General features: G+C 41.4%; 3 protein-coding genes across 5 annotated transcripts; 2 read left to right on the forward strand and 1 right to left on the reverse strand.

The window, feature by feature from the left end:
• Window positions 1–423: 423 nt before the first annotated feature.
• LOC117746370 (protein crumbs homolog 1-like) lies at window positions 424–7,537 on the forward strand. The gene is made up of 9 exons (XM_034555449.1): window positions 424–457; window positions 598–781; window positions 992–1,954; window positions 3,297–3,847; window positions 3,974–4,139; window positions 5,213–6,131; window positions 6,244–6,285; window positions 6,418–6,540; window positions 7,119–7,537. The coding sequence occupies exons 2-9, from the start codon at window positions 733–735 to the stop codon at window positions 7,369–7,371; spliced, it is 3,066 nt and encodes a 1,021-aa protein (XP_034411340.1). The 5' UTR covers window positions 424–457; window positions 598–732; the 3' UTR covers window positions 7,372–7,537.
• A 1,989-nt stretch (window positions 7,538–9,526) lies between these two features.
• Window positions 9,527–14,328, reverse strand: LOC117747072 (sentrin-specific protease 5-like). 3 transcript variants are annotated; one of them, XM_034556473.1, is made up of 12 exons: window positions 14,168–14,328; window positions 12,570–13,671; window positions 12,384–12,489; window positions 11,817–11,964; window positions 11,674–11,721; window positions 11,206–11,283; window positions 10,653–10,790; window positions 10,447–10,530; window positions 10,289–10,339; window positions 10,094–10,187; window positions 9,896–9,974; window positions 9,527–9,794 (listed from the first exon to the last, which is right to left on the reverse strand). In XM_034556473.1, the coding sequence occupies exons 2-11, from the start codon at window positions 13,339–13,341 to the stop codon at window positions 9,901–9,903; spliced, it is 1,593 nt and encodes a 530-aa protein (XP_034412364.1). In that variant the 5' UTR covers window positions 13,342–13,671; window positions 14,168–14,328; the 3' UTR covers window positions 9,527–9,794; window positions 9,896–9,900. The 3 variants fall into 3 exon arrangements, with proteins under 3 accessions (XP_034412364.1, XP_034412363.1, XP_034412365.1); XM_034556472.1 differs by having other exon boundaries at window positions 9,527–9,974; XM_034556474.1 differs by lacking the exons at window positions 9,527–9,794; window positions 9,896–9,974; window positions 10,094–10,187; window positions 10,447–10,530 and having other exon boundaries at window positions 10,317–10,432.
• A 2,299-nt stretch (window positions 14,329–16,627) lies between these two features.
• Window positions 16,628–19,703, forward strand: ahsg2 (alpha-2-HS-glycoprotein 2). Its single transcript, XM_034556135.1, has 7 exons — window positions 16,628–17,096; window positions 17,788–17,898; window positions 18,040–18,121; window positions 18,237–18,391; window positions 18,504–18,560; window positions 18,719–18,790; window positions 18,893–19,703. Exons 1-7 carry the CDS (start codon window positions 16,899–16,901, stop codon window positions 19,514–19,516), a joined length of 1,299 nt encoding a protein of 432 aa, XP_034412026.1. The 5' UTR covers window positions 16,628–16,898; the 3' UTR covers window positions 19,517–19,703.
• The last annotated feature ends 326 nt before the right edge of the window (window positions 19,704–20,029 follow it).

Consider the following 20,029-nt stretch of genomic DNA (forward strand, 5'->3'; position numbering starts at 1 on the left):
TGTCTTACACTTAACTTTATGATATGAGTCTATTGCTTTAAATATATGTGAAAATGCATAGGTTATATTTACACAGACTTCCCAAAATGTCAAGATCCTGGGCCATTACATACTGTTGGTGCCATTGTAAAACTAGAGCCAGAGCAACTTCAAAAACAAGTAACCCTAAAACGATCAGTAGGTATTTTGAATGAGCCGATACGATGCTCCTAAATAACGTCAGTGACTTTTTAATGACAGAGATACCTTCCGGATTAGATCCACCAATTGACTCCTTCGAAAGAGTGGGCTTCGGTCCAACCAACTGCTGCAGCCAAATAACTGGGGGCACGCTCTGTAGTACACGTGCATCCATGTGCGCACGTGTATTTTAAGTGTATGTCCATGTTCTACAGAACTACAGAAGATGGAATTTGTAATAAAGAGTAACTGAATTACAGGTTTAGCCTCTGCTCTGGTAAGGTCATCCCTCACTCTCTGTTTTAATCAGACTTCTGTCTCCCTGGATGAACCACACGCATTGCAAACACATTTAATGTTTAAGACATTGTAAGTGCATTAGCCTAATCCGTCCTATCTGGCTTGCACCGCTCCAAGCATTTCAGTGAGCACATGCATGGCGGAGGAGCAGAGCTGAAGATGGAGCTGCACACACGAGAGCTCCCCTCCTGTCTTTGACTGAGATGAAGATATTGCCAAACATCTATTAATGTGGAGGACTTGTTGAGGACAATGTTGAGATTCAGTGTGCAAGTGTGGATGTTATGGTCGCTATATGCAGGTAATGTTTGGATACACTGTTTCACTTGAGGTGTCCATTAAGTGTATAGCGTAATGCACAACAGGCAGTTGTACAGTTGCTTTACATTTTATACAAACTTTAAATTAAGTAGTTATTATTTTATGTTTTTGTTGTTGTTGTTGTTGTTATTGCTGTTGTTTTTAGTTTCTCACGGAGAAAGTTATTATTGGTTTGTTTTTGTCTCTCCAGGCACTTTCTCCGATGAGGACATCAACGCATGTGAACAGCAGCCATGTCAAAATGGCGGTCTATGTGAGAGCCACAATAGAGGTTTCCGATGCCGTTGCTCCCAACAAAGCCAAAACGGGCGCCTATACGGAGGAGAGAACTGCACAACGGCACTTTCAGGGTGTGATGACAACCAATGTGAGAATGGAGGAATATGCTCCCCCCTCTACCCAGATCAGCACACATGCATCTGCCTTGCTGGCTTCACAGGCCCTCAATGCCAGACCCCCACCGTCTTCTCACTTGAATCCCGAGGCTTCATGTACATAGAGACTCAGCTTCTAGACCCGGAGGTTCCTCTCAATGTGACATTCAGCTTCAGGAACGCACGACCAGTCGGCACCCTCTTGCAGCGCAGAGTGGACGACCTGCTCCTCAGCCTCGAGCTGATGGACGGGCATCTTTCTCTCCGCAGTCTGAGAGGTAAAGGCTCCAGCACGCTGGTTCAGGAGCTGCCAGAGTTCTTGTCCAACAACAAGTGGCACACAGTTGAAGCATCTCTGGGTGGCGTGGTCAGCCTCATACGGCTGCTCTGCACTAAAGGAAGCTGCACCAGAGACTCCAGCGCTGAAGTCCAGCTGCTTGAGCAAGCCTCTGCTCTCCCTGACCCGGGAACAGTTCGTCAGAGTCTCTTCATAGGAGCAATCGGTGGGAACTGGGGTTCGGGCAGAGTAGCAGATGACGCAGACTACCCGCCTTCTTTTCTGGGCTGCTTCAGAGATGTGTTTGTGGACTCACATCTGGTTTTGCCCGCTGTATTACCGGATGATTCAAACGTCCAGGAAAACGTCACTTTGGGATGCAGCGACAAAGACAAGTGCGATGACAGCCCGTGTCAGAACCGAGGGCGCTGTGTCAGCCAGGGCTGGAGGAACTACATGTGTGAGTGCCACAGGCCATACGAGGGAAACAACTGTGCAGATGGTAAGTTGTTCACATGCATTATCATCGCTGCACGTCATTGTAAATACAATTAAACATGATTAATGCAACCAGGCATACGGCATTTTGTTTTCATACTATGAGGATTACCACTTTTGAGAGTCTTCAAGGATGATGAAACTGATTCATGATGTGTTTGTGTATGATGTGTAGGTCTCATGTGTTTTAAATGAGGACTAGATTTACAGAAAACTGAATTATTAACCATGTTTTGACTGTCATTGTGGAGTGTGGAGCTTTTTCATTAATTGCAGTATTCAAATGTAAAATCTCCAGACATAATTACTGCAAGACATGCTGTAAAAACAGGAATTAGTCAGGTCAAGTTCAACCTCAGTGACTAGCTAGAAAGCTACCCAGCAGGATAATAAAATTAGTCTGAAGACTTTAAAGGAGCTTACAGAGTCAGTAGAAATAGCACTGCGTTGGGCCAAACAGTCATGCAACTAGAAGGCATTCAGCAACACCTGGACTGAGGATTAGAAAAACGTGGGTTTCAGGAGCTCAGCTGGCACGCCTTCCTTTTTAGGGAGTCTTGTTTTCATACTGTGAAGATTACCACTTTTGGCACCTGTACACCTCCAAGACATGTTTCATTTATGAAATGGTGGAGCAGAAGGACTTTTATTGGTTGGTTTTCTCAGAAGCTTCTTCTTTTCAATGAACAGAGAGCATTATTATTATTATTATTATTATTGTTAAAGCAAAGCTGTAAATAGAACTTCATCTGTCTGTCAAAACAATCTCTCATTAAGTTGATGAATGTTATGATCCATAACATTAATAACTGCAGGTATTTACAGTTATTAGCTATCTGGCAGAGAGATAGATGAGATATGTATAGACCTATACTTCGCTAGTATATAGACCTTTTCATTGCCATTCTGTTTTTCGAGGAAACAGCTTTGGTCTCTGTTTGCTTCCTGTCACCTCCATCATTAACAAACTTACAACAGGAAATAGAAAAGGGCCCATTTAGAATGTTAATGGTGTCAAGTTTTAAAAAAGGTCTAAGAGGAGACACATATTTATATGAACACATTGTTTCTAATTCATTTTAACTGTACAAGAAACAAAGTGTAAAACCAACAAATTGTTGTTTTATGTCTGCTGGGCTATCGTCTTCTGGAGCTAAGCTAAGCTAACCGGCTGCTGGCTGTAGCTTCCTATTTAATGGACAGACATGAGAGTGGTATCAATCCTCTTATTTGACTCTTGTTAAGAAAGTGAATAAGCATATTTTTAGATGTAGACTACTTTTCATCAGGTGTTGTTTAAGTTTGACTTTCATGGCTTTATCTCTCTCTTCCCTGTGCCCACGCAGAGTATATAACAGCAAGGTTTGGGGGAAAAGACCTGGAGAGTTTTGCTGTCTTCTCATTGGACGATGACCCAAATGATACTGTGACTATATCCATGTTCATTCGCACCAGACAATCCAGTGGCCTGCTCCTCATACTGGCCAACAGAACAAGTCAGTACCTCCGCCTGTGGCTGGAAGAGGGAGAGGTCAAAGTTCAGGTCAACAACTTTGAGACCCTCGCTGGTCGGGGAGCGGTTAGCGATGGTCATTTCCATATGGTGACTGTGAAGCTGGAAGGAATGGTAGCCATGTTGTTCCTGTCAGCCCACAGGCGGGGCTCTATGCCCATTAGGCCCATCCAGACCCATCCCGGGGATCTGGTTTTCGTTGGGGGGCTACCAGACTCAAGGGCCACTGCCTCGTTTGGTGGCTACTTTAAGGGATGTGTCCAGGACCTGAGGATTAACAGCAAACGACTGCAGTTCTATCCCATCGCCACTCCAGTGGAATCTCACAGCCTCGAACAACTCGTCAAAGTTGCACAAGGATGCAGCAGTGACGACGCCTGCGCTGTGAGTCATTTTATTGTCTTTAATACGCTTGTGACACATTTTCATTCCTTATCTGCAGTCATAATGACGGAGGGCACTGATACGAGGCTACTCTTGATTTATTTGGGTACGTTTTCTCTCCATAAGGTCAACCCCTGTCTCAATGGAGGAGTGTGCTACTCCATGTGGGACGATTTCATCTGTAACTGCCCCCCCAACACTGCAGGGCAGCGCTGCGAGGAGGTGAAGTGGTGTGAGCGGTCTCCCTGCCCCGTCTCGGCTATTTGTCAACACCGCTCTCAGGGCTTCGAGTGTGAGTGTCCTGAGATGAGGACCTGTTGTCGTTGCACTATTCCTGTTTTAGAAAGAACATTGTCCTAAAAATACATGGGATAAGAAAGTCTCAAAGTCCGTCTAAGAATGGCTGAGGATCATGCTTTGAATAGATGTGTCCAGCGACTTGGCACGTAAACCTATTCGCTAGAGGATCCATAATACATGTGGATGCCTTTCATAATACTAGCCCATTTCTGATCTTTGTTTGTGTCCACTGGAGGGACTCTCCAGTCTCACTGGTGCAGCTCTGATTAATTACAGTGTGAATGAGTAGAGAACCGCTTTGAGGCAGGGATCCTACTCAGAATTCCTGTAAAACGTTGTAATCCCTGGTCAGATTAAGACCACAAGTCTTCCTGGAGACTGGTTCACAAAGAGAAAAGGAGCTGCTGATCCAGAGTAGCTGCCAGTCAAAGACGTGTTGTCTGTTTTTCTACAAGTGCCTTTATTTCCACACATTTTTAGCATATATTAAGTTTTCTCACTTTTCGGCATTCAGTGGCCCATTTTCCCTTCAGCTCCTTTTCCCTTTGTGTGACATATTTTGGAAGTCTCTTTCTCTGGTTTTTGTGGATTCTTAACGACCCAGCTAATGACACTATTTATACCTGTGTACCTGTAGCTTGTTTTTTCTTTTGTGCACTTTAACAGACAAAACAGACAATATGCTTTTTGTAACTGCCCAGTTTAAAATCCTAAAAACGTATTTATTAAATCAACGTTATACATTGACAGCTGATGAAACATATTTTCACTTTTTGAGTGTTGAATTCTTGATAAATAATAACAAAGTATGTTTTTATTTTTTATTGATTGTTTGCTATCATGTATTAAGTATTACATGTTATTCTCTTTAACTGTTTGCCTTCCTGCGGTGATGTACAGGTGTTCTATGGGACGCTGTGACATCATCGTTGGAAGTGGTTACAGATGCTCCGGGCTTGAAACGTTCAACCTGAGAGAGTAGATTTACAAAATGAATGGTAAAACTACAGTTAATAGTGCAATTTGATTTCAGCTGATTACATCTCTTGCACTTCTCTCCTTCAGGTTTGTCTAATGTGACATTTCGGGTTGAAAGCAGTATTTTGCACTACCGTAGCAACGGGAAGATTAAGAGCAGCCTCGGCAGCGTCTCCCTCAGCTTTCGCACAAGACAGTCCAGTGCCACCTTGATGCATGCACAGAGGGGCTCCGACTACCTCACCGTCTCCCTCCTGAATGCTCATGTGGTCGTGGCGCTCCAGTACGGGGCTGGCAAGGATTTCTGCAAGGTGACAGTTCAAAGCAAGGGTCCAATCAGTGATGGAGGGTGGCACACTGTGGAGCTCAGGATGGAGAACCAGACACTCCCGACTTCCACGTGGATCTTGACTGTGGATGGAGGCAAGGAGGAGCAAGGCGTGTCCAAAACAGCTGCGGGGAACTTGGATTTTCTTCGGGAGGGTGCAGACATTTTTCTGGGAGGACTGAGCATGGACACCGGAGTGAACCTATCCGGCTGTTTGGGCCCGGTGGAGATTGGAGGCTTTCCTCTCCCTTTCTACTTGAACACAGACTTAAACCTCCCGAGACCTCAGGCGGAGCAGTTTGCGATGATGAACGGCGACGCTGACCCACGATACGGCTGCTGGGGAGCCAGTGTGTGTGCCCCCAACCCTTGCAGTAACGACGGTGTGTGTGAGGACTCGTTTGACCTGCACCACTGCACATGTCCCTCAGAGTGGACGGGGCCACTTTGTCAAGACCTAACAGACGCCTGCATCTCCAGCCCCTGCATCTATGGCAACTGCATCAAGGTGCAGGGGGGATTCGAGTGTGTGTGTGAGCCGGGGTACCGTGGTATACGGTGTGAGGCGGAAGCGGATATGTGTGAAAACAGCAACTGTAGCCAAGGCGCCTCGTGCCTCAAAGGTTTCAATAGCTACGCCTGTCTCTGCCCTCAGAATCTGACGGGAGAGTACTGCGAGTGAGTTCTTCCCTTTTTCAACATCTCTGTGACATAAAGCTTACAGTAGCATACACCTGTAATTGGTGTATGAGCTCTGAGTTGTACTGACTTACAAACTGGTCTTTTACAGGGAGAACATTCCTGAAATCCCATGGTACATTGAGACCAATCCGTAAGTGCTTTTACATGAAATATTGAAAATAAACCCACTTCCATTGTTTCACTTAGCCCAGTAAGCATTGAATCCACCAGTGCCCAGCTGGAGGCCGTTGACATTTAATGCTGTGTTCTTTTATTTGTTAAGACTTCCTCAGTTGCCTGTATCTACGTGCACGGGTACAAGATGGAACTACAACTGCTTTAATGGAGGAAATTGCTCAGAAGCAGATGACAGTTGTTACTGCCTGTCTGGGTTCGCAGGACAGTGGTAGGACATGCATTATTATATTTAATCCTCTTTGCTGACCTCGAGGTTTCTCAACCCTGTGGGTTCAGACCCTAATGGCTCCACATGGGGTCGCTAACCCAGACAAAGCCACCCGGAGTTAATGTTAAACAAATGAATTGGAATAATTGTATAGGTTTTGAATACAGCACAATTGACATAACATCTATTTGTAAATACCTGCACACATGAGAATCATGGGAACTGAAATCAGGGTCATGAGCCAGAAAAGCTTGTCAAATCCAAGACGGGCCTGTTACCAACGATGTTATGATCTTAACATTTGATTGACTAACCTACAGAAAAGGATTCCCCACGTTTGTAGTTACCCTCAGTTCAACAGAGAGCTTTTAGCACCGTTCAGCTCATTGTTTTGACTTTAGAGCCAGCAACTTAACATTTTTTCTTCATTCTCTTATGAAGCAACTAACTGCTGAACGGTGGTAAAACAGTTAGCAGCTATGGAGCCAGAGACATATCCTTACTTTCTGGAGTTGTATTACATGGTGTATTCTCTTGTTTTTGTTCTATAACCCCATCTGTCCTATGTTTCCTCGCAGGTGTGAGAAGGATGTGGATGAATGTGCCTCGGAGCCGTGTATGAACGGAGGCTTCTGTCTCAACTACGTGAACAGATTTGAGTGTGTGTGTGATATGGATCACTCGGGAATACACTGCCAAATGGACGTCAGCGACTTCTACCTGTACCTTTTCTTGGGCCTGTGGCAGAACCTCTTCCAGCTGGTGTCCTACCTCGTGATACGCCTTGACGATGAGCCAGAAGTTGAGTGGGTCATCCACATCAACGATTAGGCCCCCCGGCTCTCTATTGTGATCAAATTGGACTAAACTTGAAGTAGAGAGTCACACTGGAGGACATTTAAACACATTTAAAAAGCCACAACACATGTGATGTGTGATCAGGACCCTGCACACAGTTCATCAGCTGGTCTGTGAAGCTTTATAATGAAGGGAGGTCAGAGCCACAACATCAATTGGTGAATTCAGCTTTCTCTTTCTCTCAAATTAAATTAAAACCCATGAAAGTTATTTTTCTGATCCCAGCTCTATAAAAAAAGGAAAGAGTTCATGAGAAGAGAAGAGGCACAATTGCAGTAAATATACATTATGTGTGAAAATGTATTTTATTTGATCTAGTGTCGTGACGAGGCCAGTTATAGAAATGTGTTTGTTGTGAACAGATCTGTTTGCTAATGAATATGAATTGCTCCATACAGCACAAATATCCATACATTTTATAAGGTTGTCATAGTGAAAACCACACATTAGTGAGTTTGTCTTGTGCCTTAATTTTCCACTTTTTATCTACTTTCTTATCAGTGTATGTTTTTTAACATAGTTATAATCTACTGGATATGAATACAATACCTGTCTATTGGTAGGAAGTTGTGTTTTTATAAATATCTATGTACCCTAGTATAAATAATGAAGGCTATTCTGCATGAGGTGCATACAGAAACTGATCTGTACGATGAAGACATATAATAAACCTTTATGCGAACAAACAAGAAAACAATAAGTTGGACACTGATTTCAAAGTGCCAATTTAACGTTCTTTGCAAACAACATACATATAGCTTATTTTCATTCATCTGGTGCTAACGGATAAACTGTACTCACTGACTTACTTTGGCCTGTGTGCTCCATGCCGGTCACAGGCCAGTGTCCAGCCTTGTGTCCTCATGGGGTTTGTGGTTTGTGGTTTTCTTTCCTTTTCCACGACTTCTATACGTGTCTCCTTCCATGTGCTTTAAAGGCTTTTATAGTGTTTTTACACAGGTCTTTGGGTCATCTTCTTGCAGGGTTTCGGTAACTGTTTTGTGAGGTTATCTGGTGATCTTCAGTTGTTTCTCTGTCCTGGAATAGTTTGTCCATGAATTTGACTCTAGTGTCACATTGCTTCAGCTTGAGTTGACTTCTGCTAATCTTGCACTGTTTATGATCATACTGCCAACGCCTTGCTTTCCTGTTATAAGTTTTCAGGTTGTGTTTTCAGCTACTTTTATAGCATGAACGTCTAAAAGAGTCTTGAGCTCCTAGATTATACGGTTTTCTTTCTTTTCATCAATGTTTCTGTAATCATTTCTGCTTCACAAGGGATTTCCCTATGAGTTTCACCAGAGCCCCGTTGGTCAGCTTTACCCGCCACGACGAGGTAAGACAGACAGTTGGTCAGAAAAATATCAAAGTACAACAAGTCATTTCAAGCCAAAGTATATAGTTATGACATAAGAAAGAAAGAAAAACCTAGTTTTGTATAACTTAATGGCAGCTTTTAATATGTGAAACATAATCAGCTTCTTAGCAATATAAACAGTATTCCATAAAGTTGTAGAAAGAGTCATAGTATACACTATGACCTTTTTATGACTTGTTTTCTTAACATTTTGTGACATACTATGATTTATTTTTGCATTCTATATACATGTATTTATATTGCTTTTTTCAACAAACGTTTTACATGACTTGTGATTACACAGGAATATGCTGCTAAATGGATGTCGGCAGAACCTCTGGTGTGCGGCCTCGACAATGAACCACAAACAGAGGCATTCCACGGCAACCATCCGGCCCCCAAATGTCTATTATGATGAACTGCACTAAACTTTCTATACGGGGATCACAGTAGATTTGAACAAATCCATATGTATTAGTGTATTCATACATTTTATCTGGTTCTCATACTAAAATCCACACATTTAAGTCTTTCTTGTACATTCATTTTCCACTTTTTATCTGGAGCAGTTTTCTAATCCGCATATGTTTAATAACTGGGACACTTGCATACAGTTAGAATCTACTGGATATGAATAAAATACTAGTATACAGCTAGGAAGTTGTGCATTTACAGAATATCTATTTACCCCATTATAAATGATGGAAGGCTGTTCTGCATGTGGTGCATACAGAACAAGATCTTTAAGATCAAAACATAAAATAAACGGTGTGAAATGTATACAAACCCTGTGCTTTTAATTACAACTTTATAAACATAATTCCATTCAAATCAATGATTTTGACAACACATTTCAAGTTGGACACCTTCACTTTAAAAAAAATGTTTTTATCTGATATTTTAGCAGATATCAGGAAGTAAGCAACGCACTGAAACACAGACAAGGACCCTGCCAGAAGAGATCCACTGGGAGAGGCAGTCCATTCGGGAAGGCTCTGTTGTTGCACCCTAGATGTGTAAACGCCAAGCCAGCCAAAGTCTAACAGGAACATTACGTTATTCTTCTTCAAAAACATTCCTGATTCATTTCTGATCACATAAATACAGTTATCATTTAAAGAGGTTGCATGATCAACGCACCTGATTTAAGACACTATCAGAGGGTCAGCCGTGGCACTCAGTGCTGGAAGGCTGTTGAAGAGCTTCTGCTCACGAGAAGCTATAAACAGTCACGTGTGGATAGTTGATTTATTACCATAATCAGAAGCAGCACATATCAGCAATATATACTGTACATACTACTGTAAGATAGTGGTCAGGCCTATTCATGGAGCTTACAGTCACAGAGCTCTTTGTAAATCCTCTTACGTATCTTTGGTATGTGCCTCTGTGAAAACTGCAGTGGTTTTGTCAGAGCAAGGCATCTACAATACTGTAAAGAAAATAGAATATGCTGTTAGTAAGTAATGAGTTCAAACAATCAGACAACATAACTGAAGCCATGCATATTAAGATTGGAAAGCCTGTTGGTACCTCCAAGACAAAAACTCCACAGTCGTTTTCATTGGTCTGCTGTGGGGTTATCTGTAAGGGGCAGGAGAGGGAGACGAGACATCAGCCATGTTTTATGCCCATGTGCCACTACTTCTTTAAGTCCACCATGGCGGCCCGTAAGACCTAAAAGGAAATACCTCATTGTATGACACTGCCCAACCGCTTTCAAAATCTGCCTGCTTCTTCTCCTTTGCTTCGGTCATCAAGTATTTCAGGATGTTCTATCATAACAAAAGCGTAAAGAAATGGATGTAAAGCAGATTTTAAACTTGCTACTGAAAAAGACGCTGAAATCTTTATGTAGATTGTTTAGACAAAAAACAAAACAAAAACATAACATTACCCGTGCAACCTTCTGGAGTGCGTGTCCTTGAGAGTCGTAAAGGCAGATCTTCTTTTTTTTAATGTCAGCTGTCACCAGACACCAGTGAACCTCCAGGTGGATGGGCACCAAAAGCAAACTCTTAGAAAACAAATCCACCTGTGTTAGGAAGATAGGGTTTTAACTGGTATGTCATAAGAATATCAAAAAGTCATAGGATAGCATGTCATAAAAGTAATAGTATGTATTGTTTGACACAAAGAATGTCATATTAAAGTATGTCATGAAAATGTTAACATAGAATGTTGTGTCAACGCTACAGCGTAGTAACCGTACAAGATGTAGCCACAAAACTTTTCAGATATGTATTTGAGAAGAAAAAAAAATGCCACAAAAAGCCACAAAAAAGTTTTTGTACAGTATGACATAAGAAAAGCATAACAATGTAATAGCATGTGTCATAATTCGTACAAGTATAGTCTGCCATAAAATAGTCAATCTTTTCTCATAATAATTCGATCGTGCAGACTTAAAACTTTAGAAATCATTCCACCACTTCCAGCTTAGACCTAACCTGCTTTGTCCATCTCTTCACACCCTCGTATCCTTTAGTCATGAGCTGCCTGTGGAAGAAACTGTTGAGAAAATGGACCTAAGAGGCGAGACAAAAAGGAGATTACAATCCTTCAATTATTTGTCCTTGAAAAATGTGTTCAAAGAAAAATGGACCTGTACCTGATAGCACTTTAAACACAATAAACAAAGTTAAAGATGACTTGTTCTGATGGCATTATTATTATTATTGAAACTTTCTATAGATAACGAGGATAATATCGTGACTTCTTTTGGCCAGTTTCATATTTAGCATACAGATATGAAAGTGGTAAGAAAGCAAACATACATATTTTCCAAAATGTGATGAAAATGTCACACCATTCCTTAAATAGTACTTCAATAACACTGGCAGGTAAAAACGACACCCATCTAGTTTTCCAACGACAATTACAAAACTATAAAACATGCCATCTTCGTAGAAGATTACCTTGTGATCGGCCGATTCCAGAATTAATTCTCCATACATGTTCATGACCTGAAGCAGAAAGTCACATTTAGTAAGTAAAAGTTACATTCAGCATAAATCCAGGCTTTTCTTCATAGAGAGAGTGAAGTATCGGTGATGATGACCTGGTCGTTGAGCCAGTTCTGATTGGCCAGTGTGGACAAGTCGTCCAGTGTCAGTGTGTGTTTCTTGTAGACCACCTGGAAGGAGGGAACAGTCTTCTCAATAATGGAAGTTCGGGATTTGATAACTTCTGAGAAGATGAAACTTTTCCTGTACAGACAGAAAATAAAATATAATTGGTCACGGGATAAAACCACGACAGATTCCCCACATTCTACCACCATACTCGGACCACACCAATCTTCGAAGTCGTCCTTCAATTTGATCTCAAATACACATCTGAAAAGTTTTGTGGCTACATCTTGTACGGTTGCCACGCTGTTGCGTTGACAATGTCTGTCCAGACAGACCGACATTGAAACCTGGCAAAGTACTCAAACCGCCTCCGTCGTAGTTCCCGTTACAGTCGTGTCTCCGGGACCATATTTTGCCATGATGACACAAACAAAAGATGAAAACGATACTCAACACACGCTGTAATTACTGCTGTTGAAAAAGAGGCTTTCATCACGCATACAGAGAATCAAATGATTCAAAAAAGGAGGGTTCAGGCATTTGACAAATTGTACCTGTCGCTGACATCAGTGTTAAACTTCCTCTCCAGATGTCTCAACACGTCTCTCCTTTGTAACGGGATGAAACATCCATACATCCTGTAGAAGTCTTCAAGAAATTCTATAAAGAAATGGAAACATTTGTATCTCAAAAAGCTGTGGGGAGGTGGGGTTATAGAAATGAAAGAAATATATATATACCATGGATTTCTTTTCTCAGTAGGCTGACATCAGTTTGAGAAGTATTTTTACTGATGATTCTCTCATCAGTGCCTCTGTTTGTAGCCTGGTCCTGACCTGGAGTGACAGGAGTGAATTGTCCTGATGGGCCGTCAACCTCGAGCTTTTGAACCGGTATCATTGTCCTTGGTTCTTTAAAATGTGCAGGTAACACACATGCATCGCTGTCTGTACTCAACGGGGGTTTGACAGTGTGAGAACGTTTTAAAGGCTCTGTAATTTTACTGAGTTGTACAGAAGTTTCAGTTTTCTGAGATGGCACCATAGCTGTGGGCACGATTTTACTTAAATTACCCGCAGAAACATTTGTGTCCATAACCAGATGGTGCAAGGAAGTGGAAGCAATCAATGTTTCTGACAGACTGACAGAGTCACTAAGCTTCAGTAGGGAATTCTGCCCTCTGAGAGTGTCTGACTCTCCTGTATCGCATCCGAGAGGTGAATTTTCTAGGTCTGGTGTGTGGTGCATTGGGACTATGCTTTTATTTTCCTGTGATTGTGTCTTTACACTGTGGCAGGTCCCAGAGCTGATCCCACAAGCTCTTATCTTTGATCTGAATATCCCACAACGACATTTCTCCCTCCTCTTTCTCCACATCCAAAGCTGTAATTTACAACACATGCGTCTCTTGGCTCGTCTGGAGTGATGAGAAACTCCCTTGACTGCAGATAGGAATTCATTTATTTTCTTGAGGTACTTTGCGTTGCCCCCGTGGCTCCGTAGTCGGTGCATCTGGGAGAGGTTAGTTAGAGCGGACGATGGAGGGTCACATGAGAGCGTTGCGGGTATCTTTCCAACTGCTGGAAAAGAAGGTCTAAGTCCGACAGCTCATGTGCAGCAGAGTTGAAACAGGGTTCTATTTTGTCTCGGCCAAGGTCCATTGTCTCTAATGTCTGCTTAAGAAATAGAGTTAGATTGCCTTGATAGTTCAAGTCAGATGCAGCCAGCTGAGCCAGTGTGGACTTACTAACTCAGGATTTTCAAAGCTTAAGCTGCAGTTTTTGTATTTGCTTCCTCTTCTGGCAGCTTCTTCAGTAGAGTCATTCCCAACATGAACAAATGCTGCAATAGAGAATGGATTTGTTATTATAGACAAAGCTCCCACACAGTTGCATCTCACTCTCACAAATAAATAAAGCTACACGTAGTTTGCCTGGTAAGCAGATTCTGGGTTTATAGTTAACTAAGCGTGGTGGAAACACAGTAAACAGTCACGTGTGCACAGATGACTTAGTAACAAGTATTGTTTCCACGTTTTAGAATTCAGGAGCTGAGAGACCTGAAGATTATCAATGCATTCTCAAAGGTTGTCAATGTTTTTGCAAGGCAGTTTAAGAACTCGTACATGTGAGCCACACATGTCAGGTTACTTTACAGGTTAAGTAACAGGTTACTTAACACACACGGTTATTTGTATTCCTCCAAACTCAGTGTTACCAGTCTGGCACGTGTTCTTCTTAACACGTGTTTCCACGCAAACAGCCTTGCTAAATTAGCTAACATAGCTAGGTGGCCCCACAACTGTGGGTAACAAATGGCGAGCTGCAGCCTGCCTTACCCTGACTGCCTCGTTTGCCTCATTGATACTTCGGAGTTGCACGAACTGCGGTCTCATAAAAGTCTACCAGGTATACTGGCTGGAGAATAATGCACTATTAATGTAGCTGTTTGGTTCTCTCAACCTGCAGCGCACGTATCATCGTGTAAACCATACATTGCACATCGAGTCGCGTGCGGAGGGCGTCACTCTCGTTCCGACCAATGAGATTGGACTGAGGAGTACCAGAGAGGGAGGGACAATGCCAGAGTTTAGCGAAACTAAACTCTATTATTTAGCAGTGCCAGCCGAGTCAAACTATTTCCTACGTACAAAAAAATCTCTAAAAAGTATCACATGTGTGTTTTCCATTTAATTTGAAGAGGAGCTTTCTTACCAGTAACCAACACAATAGGTATCTGCTCAGTTTTAAGTCTAACTATGAATGAAGCATGTAGATACACAGTTTTCATGTAACAACTATCATTTGGTACTCATTTAGTCATTTGGCAAAAAAGACCGGATTGTACCATTCCGACCCCTCAGGTCGTCTAGTCTACTTTCTGTTCCAAGAGTCAGAACTAAACATAGAGAAGCAGCGTTCAGTTCTTCTGCTCCACATATCTGGAACAAAGTCCCTGAAAGCTGCAGGTCTGCTGAGACCCTCAACTCCTTTAAATCCAGCTTGAAGACTTTTCTGTTGGCTGTTGCCTTTAATTGAACAGATTCAAGGATAACTATCAATTTCTTTTCTTTTTACTGCATTGCAACTTTTATTCTATTTCTTGCTTTGTTTGTTTTAAATGCTTTAATGAATGTTCTTAATTGATTTTAAATCTTGTTTCTTTTGCATTATGTTTTGATGCGTTACAGTGCAGCTGCTACATGTCGGGCTGCTGTGAGTTGGACTGTGTCCAAAGTTTGTTGGTGGCATTCAAGTAAAGCTAACTTGCATTTTAACACATTTAAAAGTATTACTGTATTATTATTTTTGCGAGACATGTTGAAGAAGATGTTCAGACACTCTACTAGTCTTTCAAATACATCTTTTGATTTTGTGCCACCAAATTTAGTTAAAAAAGGAATTTCCTAAGAAGTTAGCTGGACTGTTTTACAGCAGTACTATTACAGGAAATAAATAGTTAAATCTTCGATTTTAAACAGCTAAATATGATTTATATGAAAAAGGTTTTGGTTCAGGTACAGCCCTAGAACCGGCTAGATAACATAGTGGAGCATTTAGCAGCAAAAGGCCAGATATGGATAGTGGACCGATAGATCAAATAAAAAGGTTTTTAGAATATTCAGTGTTTTTAGAATGTTTGGTGTTTTTAGAATGTTCAATGTTTTTAGAATGTTTTGTGTGTTTAGAATGTTCAGTGTGTGTTTAGAATGTTCAATGTTTTTAGAATGTTCAATGTTTTTAGAATGTTCGGTGTTTTTAGAATGTTCAATGTTTTTAGAATGTTCGGTGTTTTTAGAATGTTCGGTGTTTTTAGAATGTTCAATGTTTTTAGAATGTTCGGTGTTTTTAGAATGTTCGGTGTTTTTAGAATGTTCAATGTTTTTAGAATGTTCGGTGTTTTTAGAATGTTCGGTGTTTTTAGAATGTTCAGTGTTTTTAGAATGTTCAATGTTTTTAGAATGTTTTGTGTGTTTAGAATGTTCAGTGTTTTTAGAATGTTCTTTACAGCTTTCTTCCGCTGCCTCAAAATGCCCCCCCCCCCCCCCCCCAAAAAAAAGAAATTAATGAAATATATTTATATTTTTAAACTACCAATCCCTCTTATTTGTCCACAGTAATTATATTTTAATTCACAACAACATACAAATGCATCCTGGAGCATATTTTAGTTGGTATCCACACAAATGTCTCAAGAAACCTCCAGAGCACATTTCACAGCCAGCCTTTCGAACCGATCCTTCTATGAATGTTCTTAATTGTTTTTTAAATCTTGTTTTCTTTTGCATTATGTTATGCATGTGAAGCACTTTGAATTGCCTTGTTGTTGAAATGTGCTATACAAATAAACTTGCCTTGTAGAAAGACCATTTTTTTGTTTGACAGCTTTGTTATAATTTTTTTAATGTCTGCTAAACCATACAGCACTAAGAACCAGGATATGTAGGGAATAACTGTCATTGAAATTAGTTACACGTGCATGGACAATGTCAATATTGACTCTTTTGCAATGGGGTGAAATGTCATCAAATAATTCTGGAGAGATTGGAAATATTGTTATCTCAAATAGTTGGAACAATAGAAAATTAAACCCCCAAAACAGTGGGTCTTTTTTACTTGTAATTCTTTTCATGCGTTAGTAGCCTGGGTCTGAACCGGAGGGACACTTGAGTATTGTGCAAATGGTCAAATACAGAGCAGATGAGTGGGCAAAAGCACAAAGAGTTCATGTCCCTCAACTATGTCCTGTTGGCAAATATCCTCTTTGCTGAAGATCATTGAGCAAGTCCCTGAGTCACAGATAGTGTGAGATGTTTCTAGTGATTTGAACCGTAGACGGCCCATTCCACGGCAGACTCTTTCAGCTTACATTTGTTTTGGCTGCAATCCTAAAACAGCATCCAACTCACATGTGTCATATATGGAGTCAGGAGGGATGATCATGATGTTTGACTTGGCTCTGTTTTCCTGTTTAAATAACTATATATATATACACACCTGTGGCTGCATGAAACCAGCCTCCCCTCAACTGCTTAACTTCTCTGATACTTCTGTGCAGCTCTCACAGAAATGCATTTCCTGGGCATCACTTTGATTTTGGGACTGCTGGCTGGGGTATGGACTCAGATCAATGTGGTACGACCGCAGTGCGACTCCCCTGAAGCAGAGGAGGCTGCTCTTGTGGCTCAGGATTTCCTCAACGCCCAGCACACTCATGTCTACAAGTATGCACTGAACCAGATTGAAGACATCAAGATCTATACTAAGGTAAGTCAGGTGTAGAGTTTAGTTGCAGGCAAAAGACATTTGTACAAGTAGTTAACCTTTCTCTTCCCCGGTGTTTCGACAGGCAGGAACATGGGATGCACAACATAACACAATAATCACATTTATTCCCTCATAGCCACCAAATAGGAACACATAACTTGAAAGGTTAAAACTGCACTGTGATATGAAAGTGTAACTTTGTATGAACACTGAATAATATAAATAGGAAAAACATCCTGTAAAAATATGATTAAAACTTGTATTAAAATACCAAGTAACAGCATTATGTGGCTAAGTAGTACATTATATTTATATATATATTATAAATAACGTAGTACATTTTGATTTGTTTTGTTAAATATTCTCTTTATCATTGCACGTTTTAAAGTGTACCTATTTCTTTCTTTCCTACTATTGTGTTATTTTATGTCACCAACCCAAGTGTATTTCTGAACACTTTGTGTATGGGTGCCTCTATGTTCCCAAAGATTAAAATGCAAACTATGCGTTAAAATGTGTCATTTGAAACTACTTATGCATCTTCATTCATGCAAATATGATAAGAGCATTTCACCCTTGGGGCCTCTTTGTATGTCGCAATTGCACAACATATAGCATTCTGTTAAATATCTCTCAGAGGCAGTAGATTTTAAAATAATATTCAAACATGTATTATTTTATGTCTCCTCAGCCTGATGGAGACAACACGTATGTGCTGGAAGTTGAACTGCTGGAGACCGACTGCCATGTCTTGGATCCCACACCTCTTGCCAACTGCACAGTCAGGCCAAAAATATTGACGGTGAGACTTCATACCAGTAGTACACAGACGCTCTAATACACAGCTACATGAATTCAACCAAGTGTCAAGATACAGATATATAATGATAGAACATTTCCAGATTGACTTCTGCCATTTGGACTGATTCTTGTCTCTAACCAGGCAATAGAAGGAGAATGTGATGTGGTGCTGAAGAAGGTCGGTGGAGCTCTGACTGTCACAGCTTTCAAGTGTAAAACCGACGGTAAAACTTTGTGATCACAATCAACCATATCACACCCACATATATTCAGAATATGCCACACAAGTGTTCCCCTACATGTAAACACCTGCATGTGTCTTTGTTTGCTGACCTATAGAATCAACAGAGGACCTGTGCTTGGGCTGTGCTACCCTCCTTCCCCTAAATGACACCAGAGCACTGAACTTTGTCTATGCATCTTTGGCAACCTTGAATAACATCACTCTGGACACAGAGTACGCCATTATGGAGATTGGAAGAATGTCGTCACAGGTGGGCAGAATCACTCTGTTCAGTTAACCCCCTTCCCCCCTAAGATTATATGCATCTGCATGTTCTAAATTGTGTCCGTCAGTACGTCAATACTTCCAATATCTTTTTTCAGGTTCTGTCTGGCGGGCCAATCTATTTTGCAGAATATGTTGTAGTTGACGCCACGGCTGTAAGTACACAAAGCACCAGTTTAGTTTTCCACTATTATTATTGCTAATGAGCTTCAAATAATATAGGAATATGACCGATCTGGTCACCAAAGCTAACCTTAAAACAGGTCAAATTTAAGTTAATTGAGTTGACATGTTTTTGTCTTTTCTCCACCAGGCACGTGGTATTTGCACTGCCAAAGGTTTGAGCACCGATCACACAGTGGACTGCAAGATGTTTTCAACTCTGGTAAAATACTGTATTTTAAACTTGGCCAAAAATAAAATCACTATACTAAAATTATGAAGTTTTTTTTTTCCTAAACCTCTGCTGATGCATACACTCTTTCAGATGCCTGTTGTAGACGCCAACAGCACCGTAATCGATGCCAACAGCACCGTAATCGATGCCAACAGCACCGTAATCGATGCCAACAGCACCGTAATCGATGCCAACAGCACCGTAGCAGACGCCAACAGCGGAATAGCAGACGCCAACAGCACCGTAATCGATGCCAAAAGCGCCGTAGCAGACGCCAACAGCACCGTAGCAGACGCCAACAGCACCATAGCAGATGCCAACATCACTGCAGCTCCTGCCATGCCATCAGTGGTCCATGTACACACAGGCAGTCCGTCACCCAAGCATGGTCTGAGGCACCACAAACTAACAGCTCTTCATGACCCTGAGCTAAGCGGCTTTCTGTCTGCAGAATCAGCAGAGTCAGCTGAAGTGGTACCTGAAGCCCCCGCAGTGGTTGGAGTTGCCGCTCCAGCTGCCACTCTGGCTGCAGCCGATCCAGCTGCAGCTGCCGGAGCAGTCTCAGATTCCTCAGCCAGTGCCGAAGTCACTTTAGTTGTGATGAAAAAAGATGTACCTGTTACACCCGCAACTTCAGTGGTTGAGACCCGTACGACTCAAACGGACCCCATTGCTCTTGTGCCAGTGTGCCCAGGAAGGGTCAGGTTCTTTTGACCTGTCAGGTCCCACAGACACACCATACTTAACTGATAAATTACCTTGTCCCGAAGGGAGATGTAATGCCAATACACTTCCTACAAAACACTAATCCCTTATTTGAAATTGTCAAATCACACTAGCGATACAGCAACATGGATATAAAAGATTTGTATGGGATTCTGATGAATAAATCTCTCAAGTCAAAGCTTTGTGTTCTTTCTTTTTGATCGTTCATTATTTAAATGTGTGATGAAATACTTCAAAAGTATTTTTAATAGTAGCAGTCAATGAGGGATAGAGTTACCCAAAGCCTTTTTACGGGTTAGATGAGGACTCTACACAGAAAATGTTGCACTAGTACCGAAATGCATTTAGATCATTCATGCAACATCTTTAGGGTGAACGCAAAACAAATTCCTTTTTGCCAGTTTTAGGGTACTACTAAGAACGCTGTTGTTCTGATAAATTCTAGTAAGTGTATTTGCATGAATGGGTCAATGTTCAGGATGTAGCAGTTCATGGCAAGGC

Source organism: Cyclopterus lumpus, chromosome 17 (genome assembly GCF_009769545.1).
Source record: "Cyclopterus lumpus isolate fCycLum1 chromosome 17, fCycLum1.pri, whole genome shotgun sequence".
Taxonomy (NCBI): domain Eukaryota; kingdom Metazoa; phylum Chordata; class Actinopteri; order Perciformes; family Cyclopteridae; genus Cyclopterus; species Cyclopterus lumpus.